This window comes from Myotis davidii, unplaced genomic scaffold (genome assembly GCF_000327345.1).
Source record: "Myotis davidii unplaced genomic scaffold, ASM32734v1 scaffold299, whole genome shotgun sequence".
NCBI lineage: Eukaryota > Metazoa > Chordata > Mammalia > Chiroptera > Vespertilionidae > Myotis > Myotis davidii.
This window is the reverse complement of record NW_006293088.1, coordinates 2,113,535-2,133,998: the sequence shown is the minus strand read 5'-3', so window position 1 is coordinate 2,133,998 and position 20,464 is coordinate 2,113,535. Positions and strand designations below refer to the sequence as shown.

Below are 20,464 nucleotides of genomic sequence, written 5' to 3'. Positions count from 1 at the left end.
GAGGAGAGAGAGAAAGAGAGAGAGAGAGAGAGAGAGAGAGAGAGAGAGAGAGAGAGAGAGAGAGAGACGAGGCAGAAAGGGAGGAGCACCGCTGGGGAGGAGGGAGGGAATGAGGCGCTGCCTCTGGAGGAGCGTTTTGGGGCGGGAGGAGCAGAGGAGGAGGAGGGAGGAGAGGAGGAGAGAGGAGAGGAGGAGGAGGGAGGAGAGGATGAAGAGGGAGTAGAGGAGGAGGAGAGGAGGAGAGGACGAACAGGGAATAGAGGAGAGAGGAGAGGAGGAGGCCCAGTGACTCGTTGGTTCAGTGTCCCAGCACCATTCTGTAGGCCTTGCTCTCCTCAGCTTGCCCCGCCCCCATGCTCCTGAGCACATACCTCTTCTTACCAGTGGAAGGTGGTGATGGGAGCTTTTTGACAGGGAGGAGGGGAGGTGAGCGAAACGGGGAGCTTTTTGGCGGGGAGGAGGGGAGGAGAGCCTTTCTTTTGTTTCTTAAAGGCACAATCTAAAATTTTCATTTATCACTTCCTTTTGTATGACTTGGACATATTTTGGTCATATGGTCACATCACCTGCAAGGGATGCTGGGAAATGGAGTCCTAAGCTGTGTGGCCATGTGTCCAGCTAAAGCTTTTACTATTATACTAGAGGCCTGGTGCACAAAAATTTGTGCACTTGGCAGGGAGGGGGGCGTCCTTCAGCCCGGCCTGTGCCCTCTTGAAGTCTGGGACCCCTTGGGAGATAACGACCTGTTGGCTTAGGCCTGCTCCCGGGTGGCAGGGGGCAGGCCCAATCCCTAGGTGCAGCCCCTGGTCGGGCTCAGAGCAGGGCCGATTGGGGAGTTGGGGCACCGCCCCCTGTCATGCACAGAGCAGGGCGGATCAGGAGGTTGGGATGCCATCTCAGTCACACTCAGGGTAGGGCTGATTGGGGGGTTGAGGCGCTGCCCCCTGTCACACACAGAGCAGGGCTGATCAGGAGGTTGGGTCGCCACCCTCTATCACCCACAGAGCAGGGCTGATCAGGGGCTTGGGGCACCGCCACTCTCACACTCAGGGCAGGGCTGATGGGGAGGTTATGGCTCTACCCCATCACACACAGAGCAGGGTCCGTGTGTGTGTGTGTGTGGGGGGGGCGGGGTTGGGGCGCCGCACCCTGTCACACACAGAGCTGCAGGGGGATCAGGGGGTTGGGGAGCTCCCCTCTATCAGGCACAGAGCAGGGCTGATCAGGGGATTGGGGCGCCTTCCTCTGCCACAAACAGAGCAGGGCAGATAGGGAGGTTGTGGCCCTGACCCCTGTCACACACAGAGCCGCGGGGCGATCAGGGGGTTTGGGCACTGCCCCCTGTCACGCTGATCCCGGTGCCGGGAGGCCTCTCGGCTCCGCTGACCCCGGTGCTGGGAGGCATATTACCCTTTTACTATATAGGATAGAGGTCTGGTGCATAGGTGGGAGCCAGCTGGTTTGCCCTGAAGGGTGTCCTGGATCAGGGGTCCCCACTGGGGTGCCTGGCCAGCCTGGGTGAGGGGATGATGGCTGTTTGCAGCTGGTCACACACCCTTCAGCGCGGGAGTCCCCACTGGGGTGCCTGGCCAGTCTGGGTGAGGGGCTGAGGGCTGTTTTCAGGCTGGCTGGGGACTGAAGCTCCCAACTGCTCCTTTTTTTTCTTTTTTCTTTTTTTGATTCTGGGCCAGCTTTAGCTCTGGCTTCAGCCCTGAGGCCTCTGCTGCTGAAAGCAGGTATCCGGTTTGTTTGGGTTCTATTATCGAAACATGTATCAACTCCACCTCTGAGATCCCGGCTGGCTGAAAGCTTGTTTCTGGAGTTTTGTTTAGCTTCTATATTTGTTACAATGTTTCAAACTGCAAGCTCAGAGGCGGACAAGGCAGGAGGGGAACGTTGGAGTCCTCCATCACTGAAGCAAGCAAGCCTCATGTTCAGTTTAAACTGCCTGGCTGCCGGCCGCCATCTTGGCTGGCAGTTAATTTGCATATCGCCCTAATTAGCCAATGGGAAGGGTAGCGATCGTACACTAATTACCGTGTTTCTCTTTTATTAGATAGGATAAGGGGTGAGTGGCTTAGCTGGTGTGGCTCAGTGGTTGATCATGACCCATGAACCAGGAGGTCAGGGTTCCATTCCCAGCCAGGGCATGTGCCTGGGCTGTGGGCTGGATCCCCGTGGAGGGCATGCAGGAGGCGCCTGATGGGTGATTCTCTCTCATCATTGATGTTTCCATCTCTCTCTCCCTCTTCCTCTCTGAAATCAATACAGATATATCTAAAAAATAAAAAAAGAAGGGGACAGTGCTGGGGGACAGGCACCTAGCAGTCTTCTGCGTGGAAAATTGCTGATTCCATTTTTATGTTTTTCCCTTCCCTCTCTGATGGGAAGCAGAGTGAAACAGGAGGAAGAATGCGCTCTAAGGAGGGGCTTTAAATTCTGGATTCATCACTTTCTAGTTGGCAAGCCATTTACACTCTGGTGGATGTGCCATATGCTACTGGATGCTCCCCCACCACAAACAAAAAAATTCCTGAAGCATATTTTCCAGCTTGGAGGAATAGTGATGGCTGGCAGCTCTCAGATCAGTTTCTCTCCAGGACTTGCCCTCAGCCAAAGGGAGCTCTGCCTTGCCCATATTCAGTATCTGGTGACCCGTCACCTCAGTGGGACATCTCCGAATGTAGGACCCTCCAACCAGCTCCCTCATTCTGTAAAATGGAAACAATATTGTCATGAAGGTTACATGTGATATTTTAAATATATAGTAGGTGCTCAGTAAATAATGACGTCAGCGCACACTTACATGGTTAACAATGACTCTGCCAGAGGGTTTTCTACGCCCTGTACACGCATCACATCATCTACTCTTCACAACAAGCTTATGAGAGAGGTACTACTATTATCCCCACTTTACAGATGAGGAAACTGAGGCCGAGAGAGGTTCAGTAATGTGCTCCAGGCACCAGCCTGTAAATACTCAGATGCAGCACAGATTCCTGTCAACGGGTGGGTCCGGATTACGAAGTCAGAGCCAGGAGGATGGGCTCGGCGACTCCAGGCAAGGAGCCTGGACCACTGGAGCCTCTACTGAGGACCTCCACCCACGTGACCTCACGGAGGCTCCCACGAGACCTCGGATGGAAGTGTAAACTCTGAGCGTGGCCATCTCCTGTGATTCTTTTTCTAGCAATGCTAATTGTGCCCATTTATGGTACACTCACCGCATTAAACCCTTGACAAACATTGTCATTTACTTCTCATCAACCCCCCGAGGCCGGTGGCTGTTACTGTCCGTGTTTTATAGGTGAGGAGCTAGAGGCTGGGAAGGTTAAGTAAATGGCCTCAGGTCCCAGGGCTGGGAGGTGGCGATCCGGATGCAGAGCCAGGTCAGTGTGAGTCTGGGGGTTTTCCCTCAGCCGCTGGCCTTCGGCAGGGGGAGGCTCTGAGTGTGTGCCTCCAAAGAGACCCCAAATAGAGAGGATACGTTTACCAGGGCTGGCCAGTCTCCCAGAGCCAGGGGTCCAGGGACTCCCAGGGGATGGGGAGACACAGATGCCCTGGAGAAGCCCCCAGTTGGATGGGTAGGCTCAGAGGCCCCAGGAAAGAAGAGACGGGGGCGAGAAGGGGCCAAGGAAAGGGAGAAGCTGGAGCAGGAAGCTGGCCAGAGGCCAAGTCCAATCTCTATTGCTCCCCTGCTCCTCCATCTGTTCAGCCTCTGAAACAAGCCTGTGAGTAACTGCCCGGGGGCTGGGCTGCCAGTCATGAGGACATGATGGGCCTCACGAGGAAGCCACACAGACCGGTGTGGGACTGGTGACTCAGGAGCTGCCCTGCGGGGTCGTGCCTGGGCCAGCGCCACCATCTCCCCTGGCCGCTCCCCTCCCCCGCTTGCTGGGTGGCGCTGTTTTTCTCTCTGGGCCTCAGTGTCCACAGCTCTGTTCCTCTATGGCTCAGTCATCTCAGGCCAGACCTACCAGGAGTCCTCCGTCTGGGAAATGTGGCGCTGCGGCCCCTCCCTGGCCCTGTCCCTGCTGCGTCATTCCTCACACCTTCTCAGCTCCCAGCGCCCCCACAGGGCCCTCCGGAGGGAGTCCTTTCTGTCAAAGCCAGGGGTCAGTCCTTGACCGCCTAGTGGCCTTGACTTTATGGCCTACCCCGCCCCTGCGATGGGTGACATAGCAGCTTCCCAGGTCCCCTCCTTCTTGAGGAGATGACGGGTGTGCAGCCTCCAGTTGCCTTCAGGGTCAGCCCAAGCCCCTCCGCCTACCCCAAGGCCCTTTGTGACCTCACTCTTCCCACCTCTCCGACCTGAGCATCCCCACGTGAATTACGCCCTGTCCCTAAATGTGCTGCAGGGCCCTTGCTCCAACCCCCTTAAAGCCCTACTGATCCCTTAAGACCTGGCTTAAATGTCGCCTCCTCTGCAAAGTCTTCCTGGATCTGCTCAGGAGGGATGGACCCTTCTTTGTGTCCCACAGCACACCCTGTCTTCATCCATCATAGCAAATGCATTTTGCTCTGCCGGTTACTGGCTGTGTGACCTTGGACACGTTATTAAGTGTCTCTGTACTTCAGTTTCCTCACCTGTATAAGCGGGGGCAGTCATAGTGCCGACCTTGGTTAACCATGGGTTAACCCTGGTCCAGCATTTAGAGCCGTGCCTGGCACTTACTAAGTGGTAAATGTTACCCATTATTAAAATAATGACTGTGACCTCATAGGGCTGTAATGAAGAATATGAGTTAATGAGTGTCAAGTGCTTAGCACGGTGCTGGGCACATAGTGAGCCCTCAACACATGGGACCTTTCATCTCCACTGTCACCACCATCACCACCACCATCATCCTCAGTTTGCCCACCTGCCTTTCCCAGACTGAACCCTGAGGCACAGCTGTATCTGGGCCAAATGCGATCCCCATGGCCAGCTCAGAACCAGGCACACAGTAGGTCCTCAGTATTTCTTGAGAGAATGAAGGAAGTGGGGCCCGAGCCAGGGATGCTGAGGAGAGGAAAGATGTGAGTGAGGTTTTTGGAGGGAGAGCCAGGCTGGCCTCCGGGAGGTTCTGTCGTCTGCAAAGCCAGGCCAACCTTTGGATCCGGAGCTGCGATCTCTGTTGGAGGGCTTCTAAGAGGACCTGCGGGAGAAACAGGTCCCCTCTGAAGTCAGCCACTCTACGCCTCTGGTCTCAGGGAGCACAGGCCCTGGAAGCCTCTGGACGCTGACAGGACCGAGCCAGGCCCATCCTTAGAGTCCTGCACCTCGAGGCCCACCCACCCATGTGCGTGAGCGGACATCCTGGAGTCCGGTCAGGCGGCCGCCCCTCTGGCTGCCCCGCTGTTACCAGCAGCCGGGCTGTGAGTCACGCAGCACTGCCTCCCTGGCCGAGAGCCCAGTCAGCTGCCTTCTGTGCATCACAGTTTTATGCCAGTTAATTATCGCCATTATTGTCGTTATGAAAAAGTTATGTGATCTGGGAGGCCCAGGGGAGCTGGGGAGGAGCGCCTCCCTGCTGGCCTGGCTTGGCCTACTCCGTGGGACCAGGAGCCTTTGAGGATAACATGCTGTCTCCCTCACTAGTCTGGAGCTCTGGGCACAGAGCTAAAAGAAGGTTTTAAAATGCATGATCGAACCGGCAAAAAAGCAGACGAAGCACTTAAACGCAAAAAGGTAATAATGAAAATAATAACTGAAGACGAATGTGTACACAAATCAAGAGAGAGGCAAGGGAGCCCTGGACTGCCAACCCCCTTAAAAGATTCCCGGAGACCAGACCTATGTCGGTTTTTAAATTGAGGCCCAGTTTACAGAGAGTGAAATTCACCCCTTTTAGTATAAAGCTCCTTGAGTCACTTAACTGTTTTCTATCCTAATCTAGTTTTGCCCTTTCCCGAAGGTCATTTAAATGGATTTATGCCGTATGTCACCTTTTGTGTCTGGCTCTTCTTAGCAGAAGGCATTCGCGGGTCCTCGGTGTGATGGTGTGTGTCAGTAGTCTATGCCCTGGCACGGGTGTACCACGGCTCATCTCTCCACCCACTTGTTGCAGGACAGCAGGGCTGTTGGCAGCGGTTGTGAGTAAAGCTGTTCTAAACACTGTGCACAGGTTATGGGGTGCCTGTCGGTGTCAGTCCACTTGGGTAAACAGCTGGGAGTGAGCCTGTCGGGTCATATGGCACGTGCATGCTTCTTCGCTTTAGAAGAGACTGCCGCACTGTTTTCCAAAGAGGCTGTGCCCTTTGGCACCCCCCTCCCCGACCAGCCATGTGGAGCCTTGCTTTTCACAGACATACCGTGAGACGGGAGGCATCGCCCAAAACCCGACCAGGTAGAGCATGGCATCTGAGATTCCCCATCGGGTCAGATCCTCCTCGGGCATCGCCACTAATGAGGGGGTACACTGGAAACATATCTGTCTTCCCAAAGGAGGTGGCCAGAAAAATGGTTGGCCGTGGCTTTGACTCAGGATGGAGGGGAAATATGTCTCCCCTTCCCCCCCTCAGTGAGGTTAGAGCCCCGGTCCCTGCCTCTTGCTCTGTTCAGAGACCTCGAGCTGAGAATTTAGTTTAAGGTCGTCCTTGGCGACTAGCACTCCCAGGGTCCAGTACAAAACAAACTAAAGTCCTCCCTGGAGGAAAGCAAAGCAATCAAAGCCTCTTACCATTCCCACAGATTGAGTCCTAATGGCCATGAGCTCACAATAAAAAAATCAAAAACCACAAAAACCAAGATTCCATGAACACGTTTTACCAGAACAAGAAACAGGAGGCTCAGGCCTGCAGATACTCCCGGCATTGGAATTAGCGCATGCGCATTAGGAAATAAGGGCGCTTGACAACTTAAACAGATAAAGGAAAGGATCGAACGCAGAAACACGGGATATGAGACTATTAAAATGACCAGGCACGGTTTCTTTTAAAATTAAACATGTATTTGCCATACGAGCTAGCAATTCCACACCTAGGTATTTGCCAAAGAGAAATGAAAGCATATGTCCTGGAAAAGACTTAAATATGAACTTTCATAACAGTTTATAATAGTCCATGGGCCAGGGGGCAGTGGCAGGCCCCAGCTCTGCTGCTGATGTGCTGTGTGACCTTGGGCAAGTTACTGCCCGTCTCTGGTCTTCACTATTCCCTTCGGTAAGAGGCAGGGTTGGCCAGCTCAGCCCTGGGGTCCCTCTGGCTCTGACCGTTGAAGAGTTCCAGCCTCCCCCACTGTGGCCTTCAGAGGAGCTGTGGCCTGGGCTGGGGCTGTACCCTGGCAGGCATTTCCCTTGCCTCATGCAAAAGCTGTGCCTCAGGCTCCCTGGGCCAGACCAATAAACTGGGCTCATAAATGCCTGGCAGGGCAGCAGCCTCCCTCAAATAAAAAATGTCTTCCAAACCGCTTGAGAAAGGCCTGCTCTGGCAGCCCTGAGTCAGGCCCCCACAGGGGTGCTGGGGCAGAGGGCACGGGCTGCCAGCCTTTCTGGGTCAAGGGTCTGGGGAACCAGCTTCCTTAGTCATCCAGCCCTCTTCTCCGCGTTCCTCCTTCCTTCTGGAGATACACGCGGCTCTGGTCCTGCCTGCTGTAGGGCCTCACCCCCGCTGCTTCTCTTTCTCCAGGGTCCCCAGTGCAAACAGAGAGGCCAATCTCTGGCTGGCCTCGCGCCTGGATGGTGACGAGGCTCCAGGAGACAGTGCGTGGGAGCTGTTCGCCAGAAACAAGCAAGTGTGCATGAGAGAGCGGGTCCCTTCCACCCACAGGGAGAGCGCTTCCGGTGGCCCCCTCCATCAGACTGGAGAGTCCTCCAGGACGGGGGCTGCGCCTCCCCCATCAGATCAGAAGATTTGCAAAAGGGAGAGAGGGGCTTTGCTAACCCTAACTCCTATGAGGGACAAACATAGCAGACTAGATGACCTGTGTGGCCGGACTGTCTCCCCATCAGACAGGAAGCTTCTCCAGGACAGAGACGGTGCCTCCCCCATCAGACAGGAAGCTTCCCCAGGAGAGAGACGGTGCCTCCCCCATCAGATAGGAAGCTTCCCCAGGACAGAGACTGTGCCTCCCCCATCAGACAGGAAGCTTCCCCAGGACAGAGACTGTGCCTCCCCCATCAGACAGGAAGCTTCCCAGGGATAGGACAGTGCCTCCCCCATCAGACAGGATGCTTCTGAGGGACGGGCAGTTGGTCTGGGCCTCCCACAGAGCATGGGCTCTGCACACCAGCCTGTCCTCCTCTGTCTTTCTCCTTCAGAGCCAGCAGCCAGGAGGCGGGTGTTGTGTGTGGCTGGCGCCTGGGGAGCAGTGCTGGACCTCTGGAGGAAGGAGGCCGCACGTGGTCTCAGGAGAAGTGGGGCAGGAAGTAGGTGCTAAGGAAAGCAGTGGTTTGAAACAAGGTGCCCGCCCTGCCCGGCCACGCTGGCAACTAGAGCACCCAGGGCAGAGAGCCAGGGTCGGGCTGGGTGATTCAGGCCTGGGCTGGGGCTGGTTGGTTCTCAGACTCAGTCCCACCCTGACTGGCCTGACTGTGGGTCACGTGGGGAGTGGGGTCACTGAGGCTGGGGGAGCTGGGCTGACTGACGCAGGGGGAAGTGGGGGAGGGGGAGCAGGAGGTGCGGGCTGAGTCTCTGAGTCAGAGCTGGACAGCTCTCTGAGGATCAGCTGCCCAATCCTCTCCTTACAGATGGAAAGACGGAGGTCACGGGCAGGTGCCCAAGGTCGCCCAGCCAGTCTGCCGGGTGTTAGGGCTGGAACCCAGGCCTCCTGACTCCTGGCCTGGTGCCCCTTCTATTCTGGTGGCCTACTTCTTGGGGAGACCCAGCTTGTGCAGTCAGGGGGCCTCCCCTCCCATCTGAGGGTGGCTGGAACCCCTATCCTCACACCCCTGTTAGCGCTGAGCCCAGCTCACCCAGCGGGAGAGCCTACGCCTTGTCTGGAAGACTCCCTGCGCCTTTCCGCCTTTCCCCTGGGCACTTTGCATGAGACTTTCCAAAGTTTACCCCCAGTAAAGGCCCAGGTGGGTGCCTGCCTCGGGGGGGCTGGGGTCGCAGCCGGGAAGCTGTGGGTGCAGACTCCCCCTGAAGGTCCGGCTGAGGATCCGGGGCGTGTGGAGTTTGAGTTTCACTCCACTTATGGGGCCTGTGGTTTGTCCCTTCACGTCAATTTGCAGGCGTTTCTCATTCTGTTCTGGGTCAGTCCTTTGTCCGATGCAGGAGCTACGCGTATCCGCTCCTGTAAGTGGAAATGTCACTCCTTTAGTCATCAGCTCGTTCTGGGCCTCAGTGATGGATGGGCCGGGCCCTGTTTGTGCCGGTGCTGGGCACCAGGTCTGTGGCTGGGGCCCCTGCCCCCAGGGAACTCACCTCTGATGGAGGAGACTCGTTTCAATGGGAAGGAAACAAGGGCCCCCACCTGCCACACTCACATGTTTTCTATAAGAAGGTTAGTGAAGAAGAATGTGTTCGGAACCCAGGCAGGGTGAAAGGAAAGGTTTCCCCGTGTTTGTTTTCTGGGCTGAGTCTTTAAATCCTTTGCGGTGACACTGCTTCTAGAAGTTTCCTTGACTCCACCAGCCCCATTGGCTGACCCTGAGCTCACCTGCTGACCTCTCCCCTGGTTTCCACCCCGGTTTGGGTGTTCTGTCTGGACCCAGCAGGGCACTGTCGAAGTCTTGGCCCCGGAACCTGGCCCCCGGTGCTCCGTGGAGGTGAGTCATACAGCCGGGAGGGTGGGGCCCTGGTGGGGAGCAGGGGTGGGTCAGGCCTGGGGAATTCGCTGCGGAGCTGCGGTTTTGAAGTCCTCACCTGTCCTGGGGTCAGTGTGTGCCATGTCAGGCAAAGCCAGACTCCCCCTCCCACCCCTCGGGCTGCCAACCCTGAAGGGGACTTCGGAGGATGTGAGCCAGACAGGGCGCAGGCCAGCGCTTGGAGGGAAGGGGCCAGGCAGGGGCTGGGTCAGGTGGGCCTCATGGAGGCGGGGCCCAGGCCACAGGAACTCCGCAGCCAGCCGGTCAGCGGTCAGCGCACAGATGACAGGGCCTCGCGGGCTTGAGGGCAGTGTGTCCCGGAGGGCGGCTGTAGGCAGAGGCAGGGGGTGCGGGCGGCCTCGCAGGGCCCCAGTGCTGTGATCTGTGAGGCTTCTCTGAAGCTTGTCTAGGAAGGAGATGCCGTGAGCACCTTGGAGCAGGTTCCCAGGGGACTAACAGAGAAGCAAGGGGTGCGTTTGACCCTGGGAATGAACACCCAGCCTGGAATAGATCCAGAGACACAGAACATGGGACAGACTGCAGGCCCTCAGAGAGAAGGTGGTAGGTGAGCAGAGATCAACAAAGCACTGGTATGCGTATGTGCATAAGCCATGGACACGGACGAGAGGGGTGAAGGCCTGGGGCGGGGGAAGGGCAGGCAGCACTGTGGGGATGGGTGGTCACTCACGCGCGGCCTCTGCAGACTGTGCTGACCCCAACTCTCACCCCCACCCTCTTAAAGTCTTGGGGTCAGTGTGTGACCCGTTGTCTCTGCCTAATGTCGGCCTTCCTGGGTCAGGAGGTGGGACCAGGGGACCAAGCAGATCACCACATCCATGCCTTAACCCCTGTCCCCCAAGATCCGCGGGTGCTGCCTCCTGGAGGCCTGGGAATCCTGATCAGCCCACGAAGCATCACAGCCACCTTGGAGGGTGGAAGTGAGGCCCCCAGGCCCCGGAGGGCATGTGGCCAAGGCGAGGGCCAGGAAGAGGCAACCTATGGGCCCCCAGAAGGGGGAGTGTATGCACCCCACTTCCTTACCCAGCCATCAGGGCCCTCTCTGGAGTGGGCCTCTGCCCCAGGCTGGCTCCTGAACTCAGACCAGGCCAAGACCAGCAGGGGCTGGGTGGCCTCGGCCTGTGTCCGGTCAGCGGTCAGGGGTGCAAGGGTAACAGAGTTGGGCAGCCAGTGCCCAAAGCACTCAGAGACCATCACACTGTCTCCTGTCCCCCGACATGTACAGGAGGGCTCTGACTTGTGGGAGGTCTCAGTCAGGAGTGTCCCCCTCTTCTGGGCTGGGGGACCTACCTTTGACCCAGGCCAGGGGTGGGTGCAGAGCGCTGGAGAGCAGCAGCTGGGGAACACGGGCTTGGGGTCGGATGACTGCCCTGATTGACCTGTGTGGCCCTGGGCAGCGCCGGCCCCTCTCTGAGCCATGCTTTGCTCCCCTGTACCTGCCTTGCTGGGATGCAGGAGACCACGTGAGCTCTGGGAGTGCTCCGAGCAGGTGCTCAGTGTGTGTCCTCCCCTCTTCCTGTCAGGGTGGGGAACGTCCGGCCCGAGGGCCACATAAGGCCCATGGAATCGTTTGGTCTGGCCCTGCCAAGGCAACCGCAGGTGGGACTCGAAATTCAATAAAGCTAGGAGCGTTTTTCATAGCAACATAAATTTATATTCAGCGAATTATATTACGCGAGTGATGGTATAAATACCAAATAGCCCTTGGCGGAAAAAAGGTTCCATGCTCCTGCTTGGCGGGGGGCGGGGGGGGGAGCACTTTTGGGGGAGCCTGAGTTCTCACGTTGCTGATGCCAGCAAAGTTAGGGTGTAGCAACAGCTACCCTGCCTCTTATCCATTCTGCAAGGAGTGCCGGGGTGCCAGGGTGCCAGGGTGGGGAGGCGGAGGTGCCACCTGCGGGGGCCTGGTTCTGAGGAAGGACATGTTTGTGTGGTAAGAGCTGCCTTTCCCAGAAAAGACAGTGGGAGGTGGGCAGGAAAGGAGGATGTGGCAGGGGTGTCGCCAGCTTCCAGGGTGTTGGCCACAGCCCATCTGGTAAGACCTGGCTTCCTTGCCAAAGACTTAAGGAGATTACATTGTTTTCTTTGGAGCCAGGCAAGGTGCTGGGAGCTGGCTCCCAGCCTCCGCTCCGCAGCTGACTGCTGTGTGATCTGAGCCGCTCACCTCTCCTCTCCCGGCCTCAGTCTCCCTGCCCGTGACCTTCCGCCTGTACCCCAACAGTGCTGGGGCCGGTTTCACGGGCTGAGTCACCTGATGGCTCCCAGCCTCAGTTTCTTCATCTGCAGGGTGGGATGTCAAGGAGGCCGTGTGGTCAAGTCCAGTACAGAACAACAAGCCCCATTTTGCAGAGGAGGCTGAAGTAGCCCAGAGGGGTCAAGTGGCCGCCTGGGGTCACACAGCCAGTCAGTGATGGGCCAGTGCTCTGTCCACCGTGGGCCCAGCCTGCCCGACCACTGACCACCTGCACCCCAGTGCCACTACCTTTCTCCCCAGGGAATGGGCTGTGTGGCCTGGGCTCGAGTGCTGGTCCTCTCTGGGCTCATTATCCGTGACAAGCCAGGCTCCTCACAGGGCTGTAGGGACTGTTGGAGGGGGTGGGGGAGCGGGTGGGCTTTGAGCCCCCACTCTGCTTGGCCCTGAGTGTCTACTCTCTTATGTGTTTTAAACGTGAACCCACAGACTTCCAGGTTTATCTCTGAAGCTTCCTCTTCCCTTGATTTTTTAGGAATGTAGGTGCCCTCTGTCCCCCCCCAGCCATCAGGGCCCTCCCTGGGGTGGGCCTCTGCCCCCAGGCTGGCCCCAGGACTCAGACCAAGCCAAAGCTTGGAGGCTCCAGGCCTTGAAGGGGTGCCAGGGTGACAGAGTTGGGCTGCCAGTGCCCAAAGGACCTTACTGGTGTGAGGCAGCTGGGAGGGGTGTCGCGTGAGTCCTCCTGTAGGCCAGACGCATGACAGTTTTGCCTTCCCAGGGAGGGCGTTGGGGCGTATGTGATGCAACAGGAGGCGGAGGCCAAGTGGTCCCTGAGCCTGGAAGCACTGGTGGCACTGGCAGCACACGAGGTAAAAGCTACCCTGGCTCCACCATCCTCCTCGGAGGCAGGAGAACGTAGCAATTAACACCCCATTCCTGTGGATGGGGCAGCAGCTCTGCCTCCATCCTCATTAGCAGGAGACCTGGGACTTGTTGCTTCAACTCCCTAAGCCTGGAGTCCCTCCTCTTCAGAGCAGAAATGATAGCTCACCTCCCAGGTTTGATGCAAGACTGACAGACGGTGCTGATACGTGCTCGGCCCAGAACTGGTACACGGGACATGCTCAGCGACACGGGCTTCCACTGCTACCCTCCCTGCCTCCCACACCCGCACCTCGGTCCTCAGCGCATCCCCCGTGGTGGCTCTTCCAAAACTTCCTCGTGACAACGTGTTCACGTATCCCACCTTCTCCATCAACCATGTTTTCCTCTCAGGCAGGCTGGGGCCAGGCTTGTTTCTCCTCCTGTGGCCTGGTCCATGGTAGAGCCCAATAACTATTATCTCTATTATAAAAAGCCAGCGGCCGTAACACCATAACAACCAAACGACCGGTCACCAGGAGGTGCATTGATGGGTCTCACAGCGAGGCAGATTTCTGGGTCTCACACGATTTTGCCTGCTGGGTCTCTAGTTGTTGAATAAATGAATGAGTGGTTTTGGGAAAGATGTCGGACCGGTCTGTGTAATGCTTTCTCCCTTGGGGGTCTTGGCAGAGGCGATCTCATCAGCAGCATCGATGGTGAGAACAGTGGCTGCACAGGCCAGGCCCAGGTGGGGTGTCCCATTGGACAGAGCTGCCCTGGTGGAAAGAAAAGAGGAGTTTTTCACGGAACCATGAGAATCCACGTTTCTGACTCTGGAGTCGGCTTTCTGTCCTTCATCCCACTTTGCCTCCAGGAGGCTGTGTGTTTTGTGGCCCTTGCCCTCTCTGGGCCTCTTTGCGTCTGGGTGTTCAATGAGGCGGGTGGGCCATGTTTCCTGGCAGGGCTTGCCGAGATGCGAAGCTCTGTGTCAGGTGATGCCCAGCGAGGTCCTCTCCTCACCCCTTTCCAGGCCTGAGTCCCCAGCTCCGAGTGAGCCAGCAGGAGGTGCTGGCCCGGCTGATTCTCACAGTGAGACCTCAACTGGAGCCAGGGTGGCTGACATTGGAAAATACCGGCTCTCCGCTCTGGCAGCTGCAAGGAAGGCCAATGTCAGAGAGGGACCCCCAAATCCCCCGCCTCTCCCTCCTTCATCAAAGGTTTAGATAACACAAAGAATGCTCATGGAGGAGGGTCTGAAAGATGCCAAGCAGACACTCTTATAGACACCCCACCCCCAACACACCTGCGGCTCAACCAGACACAATCCTGAGGATGTTGTGAATCACTTAGTTCATTGTCCCACACTTGCCCCATTTATTCATTTATTTTTCATATTTTTGTTGATTTCAGAGAAGAATGGAGAGGGAGAAAGAGATAGAAACATCAATGATGAGAAAGAGTCATTGATCAGCTGCCTCCTACAAGCCCCACGCTGGGGATCAAGCCCACAACCCCGGGCATGTGCCCTGGCCGGGAATCGAACCCTGACCTCCAGGTTCAGAGGTCCACACTCAACCACTGAGCCATGCCAGCTGACTTCCCTATTTATTAAACCCCACCCAGGGGTGGGGGGATTTCCTGCAGCTCGCAGGGCCTGGAAGAGCTGGCTTCTCTTCCTTGTCTGGGTTAGTTTTACCTTGTGAGCACCATGATTCATGGAATAGATTGTATTTCCCCTTTTTCCCTGGGCTACCAGGGAACTCAGAGGGAAGTACACCAACCAGACAGGATGTCCACCTCAGTCTTTGTCTTTTTGCCCCCAACTCTTTGACTTAATTTTCTCACTTAAAATAAACTGTTGTCCTGGGCATATTTCATTCGGGTGTGGGATATACATTCACGAAGAAATGTTGAGTCTTCCCGTGGAGTGGGTGCTGCAGGAAGAGAGGCACAAGGAAGGGAGGGAAGAGGAGGACAGGGAGGCTGTAGATGGACAGAAGCTTCTGGAAAAGCCCAGTCAGGGAGCAAGTCCCCAGAGGGGGCTGCAGGGGTAGGGGAAATAGAGGAGTATGATCAGGACAGGGGGTGGGCGCTGAGTGAAGGGCTGTCATCAGGGGTCTGGTCTGGGGGCCTTGAACGCCAGGCTAAATGTCTATTTCTTGAGGATCAACTATATCCCAGGCACTTTACACCCCACAGAAGTCATTGACAACTTCTACACTATTCCAGACTGTAGGAATTAGGAGACTGAGCCTCAGAGAAGTTAAATCATTTGTCCAGGGTCCTGAAGTACAAGGCATGGCCAAGCCCAGATCGAAACCCTAGATGGTAGGCCCGCAAGTCTAGGCTTTGTCCACTCGGCCACCCTCCTTTAACCTGGAGGCCATACGGGGAGGCAGCAGGCTTTTCAGGGGGGCGATGTCGCCTGCTTCTGACAGATCACTGCTGCCTGTGGTGTGGAGGACAGTGATCCTGGGGACCGGAAGACCAGGAGGCTGCTCAGGTCTCAGCTGAGAGATGGCAGTGGCCAGGTGATGGTTGGGGTGAACTAGGGGGTAGAGAGGAAAGGATGGGGCAGAGAGATTTGAAAGGTAGAGCTGACAGGTCAGGGGGGTGACTGTTTGATGTTGGGGGTGGGGTAAGGGAAGATCAAAGAGGTTGCCTGGGTCCGGGAGGTGTAGCTCAGTGGTTGAGCATCAACCTATGAACCAGAAGGTCATGGTTCGATTCCTGGTCAGGGCACCTACCCAGGTTGTGGGCTCGATCCTCAGCGTGGGGCTTGTGTGCTAGGCTAGGGTGAGGGACTGCGGCATGGAAGGGTTACAGAATGTTACAGAATGTGCTAAGGGGAGGAAATGGGACATGAGAAATTGAATGTGCTGGGAGGGGGGACTGACATATGGAGGATTGTGTCAGGGTTAGGAACCATGGAAGAAAAATTGCTAGATTGTCTTAGAAAAGCAATGTGTTATGATACGCTCCAGCCAGGTGTGACTGTCTAGCCCCTCTCCCCCTTTGTTCTTATGAACTTTCTATGAACTTCTGAGGTAACACTGTTGTGCTATAAAGGATCATACTGCATACAGTGGGGCCTTGACTTACGAGTTTAATTCGTTCTGAGACCGAGCTCGTTAAGGAGTTTGTTAACTCAAATTACTCTATCAACTCAATGCAAAAAAATCAGCCGAGAGACAGCTGGTATCTCAAAAAACTCGTTAGTCGGGACACTCATAAGTCAAGGCCCCACTGTATATATTTTTAAAAAAGAGGTTTCCTGGGTTTCTTGTTTGGGCACCTGGGGTGGGGGCAGCACCATTTGCTGAGATGGGAACAGGCCAGTTGGGGGCAGAGAAGGTGGTGATGTGCTTGCGGGGGGCGGGGAGGATGACTCCACTGACTACAAGCTCCCTACCCCCCTGCCCGCCCCCCACCAGGTCTGTATTGTGCCCAGCCAGCTCCACATCTGGTGTCATTAACGCGGCCGATGCGGCCACTGAGGACCTTCTCGAGCCCAACAGGAGTCGATGATTCCTGAAGGTCTATGGTGCCCAGCAGATACCTGGACCTGGGGTTCGAGCTCTGAGGGCACCGAGTGGATGGAGTTGGGTGATTTGTGACCCTACTTCCTGTATTAGAGCCACTGGCCCCCGGGCTCTCTGCCTGCAGGAAGCAGTGTGTACCCTGTTTTCTCATGGTGGCTGAGTCAGAGCCTCTGAGGTCCCTTCTCCACCACCTGGGGGGCCAGGATCCTTCCCTGGGTCCCAGGAGGCACAGGAAGGGGTTGGGGATGACCTAGGGGACCCCAGGGGAGTAAGTCAATATAAGAAGCTGAGAGTTCTCAACAGGTGTGAGAACTCCGACTTCTAGAACAGCACCTGTATACAGTGTCCAATAGATATTTGTCAGTGAGGGGATGAATGAAAGCCATGGGCCCAGGCTTGGCTTCCGGTGACTTTACTGTGTCATCACAGGTATGTCATTGCTCTTCTCTGAGCCTCGGTTTACCCAGCCGGAAGCGAGGGCTGGATTGATGGTCTCTAGGGGCCCTTCCAGCTTGACGTCGGGGACTCCGCAGAGCACTGTCCCTGTGCTCGGGGCGCTGCGAGTGGAGCAAGGCCGAGGCTGGCTCTGCAGATCCCCCCTCCATGGCTGTCTCAATAAGCTCAGGCACAGATGGTGTGTGTGTGTTGGGGAGGGGGGTCCCCCAGAGTGAAAGAGCTGGTGTCAGCAATCATGGGGGCAGCCCAGAACCCACTCTGACTGGTCACAAGGCCTGAGGCAGGCGAGTTCCATGCCCGATGGTGGCAAGACTCACCTGGGCCCAAGTGACTTCTCATCAGCATCAAATGACTTCCCCAACCAGTGTTATTCCCTCCATCACCCTCCTTACCCACCAATCCATACCTAGGCAATGCTGGGGTCTGGAACGAACTGCCCATGGCCGGGCCTGACTTACAGATGGGTTTTGCTGGACCCATAGCGTCCTCCTGGTAAGAAATGTTGAATGTGAACGTGTGGCCAGAGCAGGCTCTATACCCGTTGCCACCGTTGCGGCTCTTCCCTATTGTCTTGCATTTGGCAGCTCCACACATGTATGCTCTCTGCCTGACCCCTGGAGGCATCTGAGGTTGGAAACGGTCTAGCTCAACAGCCCCATTTGTAAATAGGGAGACTGAAGAGGGGGTACGTCTAGATCAATGGAATCCTAGATTTGTTGAGATTGGAAGAGCCCATGACATCACCAAGGTCTTATTTTCAGATCTCAGCTCCACTGTCTTTCCCCAGATAAGCCTAACCCCGTGGTCGGCAAACTGGCTTGCGAGCCACATGCGGCTCTTTGGCCCCTTCACTGTGGCTCTTCCACAGAATACCACGTGCGGGTGCACATGTACATGCAACTGAAACTTCGTGGCCCATGCGCAGAAGTTGGTATTTTGTGGAAGAGCCGATATTTTGTGGAAGAGCCACACTGAAGGGGCCAAAGAGCCGTATGTGACTCACGAGTCGCGGTTTGCCAGCTGTAGTTTGCCGACCACTGGCCTAATCCGACCAGCCCACTGGGTACAGCACCCCATCCAGTCTGCCCCTGCACCCCGCTTCCTTGTGTCTCACCCCTCCTGACATCCTAGTCTCTAGCCTGTGGTTTATTCTGTCTCTCTTGCTACCCTGTATGCCCCCTGAGGGCAGGATCATGGTTTGTCTAGTTCACTATTGTATCCCCAGGGCCAAGAATGATGCCTGGCACATGGAAGATGCTGGAAAGAAATGGTTGAAGAATGGGGAAAATGAGGCCTTAGACACAGCCGCACCGGCATCAGACACCCTCTTGCCGCGTTTCCCTGGGTTGTTCGGGGACATCCTGGAATCGAGCTGGAGCCCACGGTCACCCGGCAGTGGGCAGGTCTCCCCCCCTCCGCATGGGGATGCGTGTGCGGCTGACCCGGACAGGCCCTCCCAGCAGTTTGGTATGTTCTACTGGGAGGGGAGAGGGGCCAATGATGTCATTCCGCTCCACTGCCCCGGCGCCTCCCAAATTTGATTTATTAAGTCTGGAATTTCAAGTTCAAGTAGACCGCAGAATGGGTGTGCAGGAGGTGACTTTTGAGGGTTCTGAGCAGGGTAGTGGCCCTGGCAGTGCATGGTGTCTGGAAAGAAATGTTCTCAGAGACGAGGAAAGAGGGAGGGAGGCAGGGAGCAGATAGCAGAGGGTGGGCAGGGAGGCCAGGACAGGAAATGCCTCTGGTTTTCCCCCAAGAGTAAACATTTTTGCTCACCAAAGCTGTTCAAACAATACACAAAAGCATGAGGAAGAAGGTAGAACGACCCGATATTCTACCTCCCAAGGATCTAGACCAGGGGTGGGCAAACTTTTTGACTCGAGGGCCACAATGGGTTCTTAAACTGGACCGGAGGGCCGGAACAAAAGCATGGGTGGAGTGTTTGTGTGAACTAATATAAATTCAAAGTAAACATCATTACATAAAAAGGTACGGTCTTTTTTTTCAATAGTTTTATTCATTTCAAACGGGCCGGATCCAGCCCGCGGGCCGTAGTTTGCCCACGGCTGATCTAGTCAAATATTACGAGCCCATTTAGGGTCAGATGGCCTGGGCTCCGATCCCGGCTCCACACTTTCCAGCTTCGGATCTTGAAAGGGTCCCTTAGCATCTCTGTGCCCTGGCGTTTTCATTTGTAAAGTGATGCTCCTCTCAGCCTCTCTGCCCACTCTCTGCTATTTGCCCCCACTTTCCTCCGGCTCTGAGAACATTTCTTTAAAGATACAGTGACCTGGTCTGGCCCCTGCCCTGCCCACAACCTGCAGAAGGCACCTCCTGCAGACGCATGCTGTGCTCTGTTTGAACTTGGGATTCCAGGCTTAATTGGTACCTGCCATCTAGTCTTGTTGTGAGGATTAGATAAGTCAGGACGTGGAAGGGGCTTAGAGTACTGCCTGGCATGTGGTGAGGGCTCTGTATGTGTTTGCTCGCATTTTGTCATCATCATCATCATTGTTGTCATTGTTGCCATCATCGTCACCATTATCATCATCTTTGCAGATAGTTCTTTGAACACAATTCCATCTTTTCCATCCATCCATTCACCCATCCACCGACCCACCCATCCACCCATCCACCCATCCATCCACCCATCCATCCACCCATTCACCTACCCATCCACTCATCCAACCATCTATCCACTCACTCATCCAACCATCCACCCACCCACCAACCCACCCAAACACCCATCCATCCATTCACCTTCCACCCACCCATCCACCAACCCACCCAAACACCCATCCATCCATCCACCTTCCACCCACCCATCAACCACCCATCCACCCCTCCTTTTTTAATGGGAATATGCCATGTGCCCTTAGGGAACCTGCAATTTGCACTCTACATTACATTACATATGAACAAAATGGCTCTGGCCCTGGTTAATGGCCTCACATCCCTGAAACACGGTTATGCTGGGTTCTGTATCCGTGGGCAAACCTAGACTTTGTCTTGGTGCTTTGGGTGTAATAAACTTTGTAGACCAAGAATATTTGTTCTGAGATCTGCTGGTGGTAAGAAAGATCATTCCAGGAAGAGCTTTAAAATCGAAAGTAACCAAAAATATGTTGATGCTGTTTTTATGCTTCTTGTCTCCCTCATCAGGTTGGGGGTTCCTGGAGGCAGAGCCTGTGTCCCCCCTCTGGCCCCATCAGACTGGTTCCCAGACAGTGGCATCCTTCCTTTCTCCACCTCCCTCTTTGCTATCTTCCCAGACCTGTGAAGGGGGACTTCTGGTTGTGTGTCCTTTATTCCGTCTGTGCAATGACTAGCCGGAATGAGAGGACCCCGTGGCTGAGGAGGGGTGTCCTGTGGTTCCTGAGGGAACTTTCCTCCTCATCACCCCCAACCGCCCACATGGAGGGAGCATGCCCCCTGTCATTCATCATCTCCACTCAGAGGTCTACTAGACATTTCATGTCTAACAAGTCCAACATGGAACAGCCAACCCCCTGCCCAGCCTGCCCACCCGCAGCCTTCCCCGTCACTCCTTCTAGCTGCTGGGGCCCCAAACACCGCAGCTATCCTTGACTCCTTTCTTTCTCTCACGCCCACATCCAATCCATTGGCAAACCTTCTCAGTTCCAGCTTCAAGAATCCAACCA

General features: G+C 55.8%; 1 protein-coding gene and 1 long non-coding RNA gene across 2 annotated transcripts in view; one reads left to right on the top strand and one right to left on the bottom strand.

Moving 5' to 3' along the window:
• The window catches only part of PADI2 (peptidyl arginine deiminase, type II), a 115,022-nt gene extending 108,642 nt beyond the window's left edge, over window positions 1-6,380 (bottom strand). The window contains exon 1 of the mRNA XM_006766774.2: window positions 6,295-6,380. Coding sequence (XP_006766837.1) covers window positions 6,295-6,380 — 86 coding nt within the window. The remainder of the gene's footprint in view (window positions 1-6,294) is intronic.
• Window positions 6,381-8,522: 2,142 nt separating this feature from the next.
• LOC107183587 lies at window positions 8,523-15,755 on the top strand. Its single transcript, XR_001514375.1, has 3 exons — window positions 8,523-8,534; window positions 15,063-15,066; window positions 15,576-15,755. It is a non-coding gene; the product is annotated as an uncharacterized LOC107183587 (long non-coding RNA).
• The last annotated feature ends 4,709 nt before the right edge of the window (window positions 15,756-20,464 follow it).